Source organism: Drosophila subpulchrella, chromosome 3L, assembly GCF_014743375.2.
Source record: "Drosophila subpulchrella strain 33 F10 #4 breed RU33 chromosome 3L, RU_Dsub_v1.1 Primary Assembly, whole genome shotgun sequence".
Taxonomy (NCBI): Eukaryota; Metazoa; Arthropoda; class Insecta; order Diptera; family Drosophilidae; genus Drosophila; species Drosophila subpulchrella.
The window spans coordinates 21,079,286-21,085,056 of record NC_050612.1 but is presented as its reverse complement, the minus strand read 5'-3'; the positions used below and the strand labels follow the sequence as shown (position 1 = coordinate 21,085,056).

The 5,771-nt window shown below is 35.6% G+C and overlaps 1 protein-coding gene across 1 annotated transcript; it reads left to right on the top strand.

Annotated features, from left to right (window-relative positions):
- The first annotated feature begins 3,898 nt into the window (after window positions 1-3,898).
- Window positions 3,899-5,330, top strand: LOC119555569 (G-protein coupled receptor Mth-like). Its single transcript, XM_037867020.1, has 7 exons — window positions 3,899-3,956; window positions 4,061-4,234; window positions 4,286-4,483; window positions 4,685-4,745; window positions 4,812-5,009; window positions 5,066-5,108; window positions 5,250-5,330. Exons 1-7 carry the CDS (start codon window positions 3,935-3,937, stop codon window positions 5,328-5,330), a joined length of 777 nt encoding a protein of 258 aa, XP_037722948.1. The 5' UTR covers window positions 3,899-3,934.
- Window positions 5,331-5,771: the final 441 nt, after the last annotated feature.

Genomic DNA, 5,771 nt, shown 5'->3' with positions numbered 1-5,771 from the left:
GTTCCTTATTAGTTTTAAGAGTTTTAAAAATGCTTTGGGAAATTTTTGGTATAATTATTGTTCCAATTATTCAAAGTATTGTGACTACTCCGATATTGTGAATAAATCTCATAGTAAGATTTAAACTGGAGTACGCGAGAGAAAAGAATTTGGAAACAGAAAAATAAAATGACCAACCTTGTTAACTCTGTTTCAGTTGTTCCAGTCCTCATGTTTTCAATGATCTGCACTATTCTTACCATCTCCGTTTATCTTTACGTTAAGTCTCTCCGAAATACACTCGGCAAATGCATAATAAGCTGCCTATTTAGCATGGTCGTGATTCAACTTACTGGTATACTAACCGATTTTAAGTTATTGGACGTAAGGACGTATGTGGGTATGTTATTGGATGAATATTTGGTCTGATTTCTATCTTGTTAAATTTTTAGTATTTCAAGAGCTACCTGTGAACTTCTTCATGAACGCTCACTTTATATGGTATTCTGCAATTAGCTATCATTGTTGGCAAACCTTCAAGCCCGATAAGCGCGAAGAAGAACACCGATATCAATTTCTGGTCTACAGTGCTTTTGTCTGGATCGCGGCTGCTGGCATTGCAGCATTGATTGTTACCAATAAGTATAAACTTGGTAATTTTACAGAATGTTTAGAAAGTGCTACAGTAGAACTTCCATACCGTGTACCAGAAGTTGAGAATAACAAATGCGAAAAATGTAGGTATCTACATTTTTACTTTTAGAAGATAGTCTATGCCACATTCTATTCCTCAGCTTCAGATGTGCGAATGAATTTCAAGAAATTGTGACAAGTAACGCAAAGGTTTTTAAAGCGAAGAGAATCTTTTATTTCCCATAAACAGAAATCACTTCAGCGATAAGTCACCAATTTTTTCTTTTCCTAAAACGCTTTATTTATGGCTGAGCATTGCGCAAGAGTTCAACGAACTCTTACAGTTTTGGAAGTTTTACTAGTGGTATAAAAATTGTTTATGATAAAATAGTTTAATAATATTTACTCTTTGAGATTGACTGTATTAATAAACCAAGTTAGTGGTTGATATCTATTTAATAGGGTGGCAGATCCTAAGTATAATTAATCTTATCATGTTTATCCTGACTGCCATTAACATTTGGAAAGTGAAGAAAGAAATAAAGAGGTTTAAGCGACAGAAAGAAACCACAACAACCTGCTTTAATTTCGATACCCAAACGTAAGAGCAAACGTATACCCGTTACTCAAATATATAACGTTTCATCTTTTTTCTTTGATTCCATTTTCGAACATAGTTATGCAGTCTGCTTGAGAATTTCCGTCATTATGGGCGTAACTTGGATTTATGGTACCATCAAAGTTTTTTTTTATAATACTGATTACGACTACCTTGTTTTCCTTAATAACAACTTTGCCCATCTCAATATTGGAATTCTCTATTTTGTTTTGCTTGTTCTTAAGCGCAGCACCCTAAAGCTTATCATGGATAGGTAAGAACTATGTGATCGAAACAGACATTTCAATAAAAATTTCACTTTTTTCACAGCATTCGTGAAAGAAGTAATGAGAAGAGAGTCCGTGCTCAGAGGAAAAAAGACCTGGCCGAAATATCTATCAAGAGATAAAACATAGTAAATGCTAATGAACTCCAACTCGCATAACCTGTCATGTAATAAATTGGAGTTAGAGAAAACATATTTTTTTCTTCCTAAAACAAAGGACTTTAAATCCCTTCAGAAGTAGTTTTAAATAATGTACAATCTTCAGAATAAATTTCTTATGATATTTGATTGTGTTGATGTTTTACTAGCTATTAATAATTATAAATAAATTTTTGCCATCTGGCTTTTAGCGTTAATAGTGTCATTATCTCATACATTCATCCTAATGTTATACATTATCTTATATGTATATTCAAATATGCATTTGTTAAAACAACTTACTATTAAGAACAAATAGAATATCCTTTCTTTCAGTGTTTTTCAGAGTTGCATTGCAACATGACAATAGTCTGTTATTTTTGTAAAGTTCCGAAACAATTTGTTGTTGTTCCGGGCTTGGAATTATATTAACTTAAACGTAAGGCCACCGACAGAAAAAAACGAAGCTAAAGAAACGGTAGACATGAAAATGGTAACGTTCTTTGCGTAAAAACTTCCACTTGTCCTTTTGCGTGTGTTGTTGTGTGCGGAAAACTCTTTATATACGCAAGTAGTTGATAAGTCGAGGGGAAAACTCGCACGACGACCATAATCGCGACCAAAAGTTAGTGAGCATGATGCAAATCGAATAGGAAAATATTTAACGCAGGCTTAATAAAATTTACTGATTTTAATAGAAGACGGTAATTTTTTGAAAAGTTTGAAGGTCATGTTATTTTAGACAAAGAAATAATATGGAAACATTTTTAACTTTTTTAACTTGAACCCCAAAGTATAAAATATTTTTAGCACAACTTTAATTAAAGCCTTCAAAAACTAAAGCAATTTTATATTTGATTATCTATAGGTTAGTTAAATTACATTTTATTAAAATGATGATATACATCTTTATTTGAAATTACCTAGAGTAAAAAACAATTAAAAATGTCAACAATAAAATAGCTTTTAGCTTCCTTAAACTATTTTGGGCCTTTTAAAAATGTAGTATATAAGGTCATATTATCTCATTAAATTAAAACAACGTTAATTAAATATATGCAATTTCTATGTTGCAACTCCTAATCATGTGAATTTATTTAAAGTTATGAAACCTTAGGGATTCCTTAGGGATTTTTTCGTCTTCTAGCAACATAAGCACTCTGCTTAATTGGCTTAGCGGAGGAGTTGGATATCCAGGAGTAACGCGGATGCCCCAAAGATTGGCCAATATTCCGTCCGTCACGTTTTCATCTCTATGTGACCGCATTCCGCAATCGAATTGGCAAAAGCCGGGTTTTTGGGCCAACTGGCACAGCAGCCGTGCAGTGCGATGCGAAATAAATGTTTACAATTCAACGGAAATGCTTGGCCAGGAAGCTTCACAAAAATCCACCAGCAACACCTTTCTTTTAGTCCCACCAGTCCCTCCACATGTATACTGTATATAAATACCTCTCTGTGTGGTGGCGATTGTTGCGCTTTTCTTGTCGGATGGAAATTTAAGGCAAATGCCTTAAGGCTGATGTGCATTTCCCCACAAGAGTTAAGTAAAATTGACTTTAAGTTTTGATTCCTGCCAAAAATAGCCCTCACTTAACAGCCAGGAACCCAACGATATGAGAGCCTTTTGAGTATGCAAATGGGAAGTGGAGCCCATTTTGGTGGATACCTCAGCCTTTTTTAACTTCCGTGACATAAATCCGGTACCCGCTGACCATCTACAGATGCGGTCACAATAATAGCTAAGCCAAGCTAGAAAGTTAAGAATATGGACAACAAAATTCAGAATTCTATTACTTCTTACAATATAAAACTTACTTATCTTTTAAGGCATTGCCCTAAGCAATCTTAAATTGGTCCCCAATGAGTTTTGTTTGTCCAGTCGAGGGTCAAATTCCGATTATTCACGATACCGAATTTCTTACGTTCAAAAGGAGTTGGATCTATAATTTACTGCTCCCAGAACACTCTTTTTAATATTCGAAGAAATGGCCAGCCCAACGAAAACATGAACGTTTTTCGTATAATTCAACCAGTTCCACAGGGAATAATCCTCATAATAGCAATTAAGTTCTCTTCTTCCTCTTACCATATAATATAAAACACATTAGGGAGCAAATAATTCAAAATTTATTCAAGCTACAAGCATTTTGTAGTTGAAATGTTCTTAATTATACTTTAATATATGTGTTGCGGCTCTTGGGTGTATTTATACTGAAATGCAGGGCTTCGAAGCAAAGTTATGAAGCTTGAGGATCAGTCGAGTTTTGGCTTGAAGTGTAGTAGGTTGTAGATCCTAAATGGCGCCGCCTTATACTGTCTGTACGTCGCAAGTTCCTGACTGACTTTCGGACATTGTTGATACATTGCATATCGAAATTTGGTGTTCTGCGAAAATCATTATTAATCTGATTTTTTTCTTCCAGTCATTACGATATCGCTAACATGTATTATCCTTACAATCGCCGCTTATCTTTATGTTAAGAAGCTCCGAAATACTCTCGGCAAGTGCCTTATAAGCTGCCTTTCTAACATCTTCGTGTGGCAAGTCTTAATGTTAGTCCAATTGTGGTCCTCAGCACCCGAGACCGCTAGAGTAGGTTCGTATGTTTTATTCGGGTCTTGAAGACTAGTTTTTGATGTCCTTGCAGTTTCCTATATCTTCTTTTCTGCGCACAATTTGTGGCTCTCAGTTATAAGCTATCATTTATGGAGGCCTTTCAAGTCGGTCAATGGCGAAGAACCCAGTTTCCTGTTCCGGGCCTACAATCTATTCGTGTGGGTTCCTACTGCGGTCCTACTTGGAAGCCCTGCGTTGATATACATTCTTTATGGCGTATCAAATATAGGTAACTTAAAAAAAGGTCGATAAACAGGTTTTAAAAATAATATTTTCTACTTTTTGAGTAAACCCTTTTGTTTGTCATACCATCTATCTTTCCTTTACAGAGTTAGATTTTTTTTTATGTGCCTTCCTGGCATTAATAATTTCGAATATCTTCAATTTATATACGTTAATCTTAACGATCAACCGCATTCTGAAATTAAAGAAACAATTTGTGAAGTTAAGGCAAGGCGATGGGGAAACTACGACCTGCTTAAATTTGGACAGTGAGACGTAAGCAACATTTCTTCGAAAACTTGTTATTGAAGATTGATACTTCTTCCGAATTTCAGACAAAGTTATCCGTACTGCCTTCGGATTCTTTTTGTGGTTGTACTGCCTTGGTTTAAGTTGATTGGTGAAATTTGTGGAATTATGAAATTAAGGCATCCGGTACTGTATGTAGTCGGCTTTATAAATGCGAGCTATGGTATTTGGTATTTTATACTGCTTATCCTAAACCGCTCCACCCTAAGGCTAGTCATGGACAGGTAAGTCCTATATGATTAACCAAGATCTTCGTTTAACCCATTTTCTGTCCTTCCAGATTTCGAAGTAGTCCAAAAAAGGAGTTTGTCCGCGCTCAAAGGGTAAAAAGCCCGGCTTAATGAAGGTTTACTTAATATTGCACAATTGTTTTTCATATTTTGTCAATACAAATAAAGAAACATTTGGCCTTAATTTTCGTTTGAGTTTGCTCATAGTTATCTAAGCGCATCTGTAATTTCTAGGCCGCAAATGAAGTCGGTCAGAACATGACGCCGTCATCCGTCATCCGTCATCGGGGTATCTCCATCTCGGTGACAGGCTAAGATCGGGCGGAATCATCTAAGCCGATTTACTTCAAGTTGAGTGGAGAGCACTGGGAGTTGCCTACAGAAGGCAGTAACTGAAATAGAAAAGTTAAAAGTTTTCTGTTTTTCCAGTTGCTGTCGTAAGCTATTGAGGCGCCCCAAATCCTCGGCAGATTGTTGTTACTGCCTTTGCTGCGGTGTTGGCTAATTGCGATTTAATGACGATGACAATTTGATAAGAGGGATTGCTGCATTGTCCATCCGCCCCGTTGTCTACGTGGAATCGGCCAAATAGATCTACCAATTGAATCAGCCATTTCGATGGTACACCGTTATAAAATCGCAAAATATCTACAAAGTCGTAAATGCTTGATAAAAATGTATTTTAATTAAGAGTTTAAAACGAAGTTATGATTGAAACTTGTTATATTGTCTATACTTACATATATTTGTTATTAA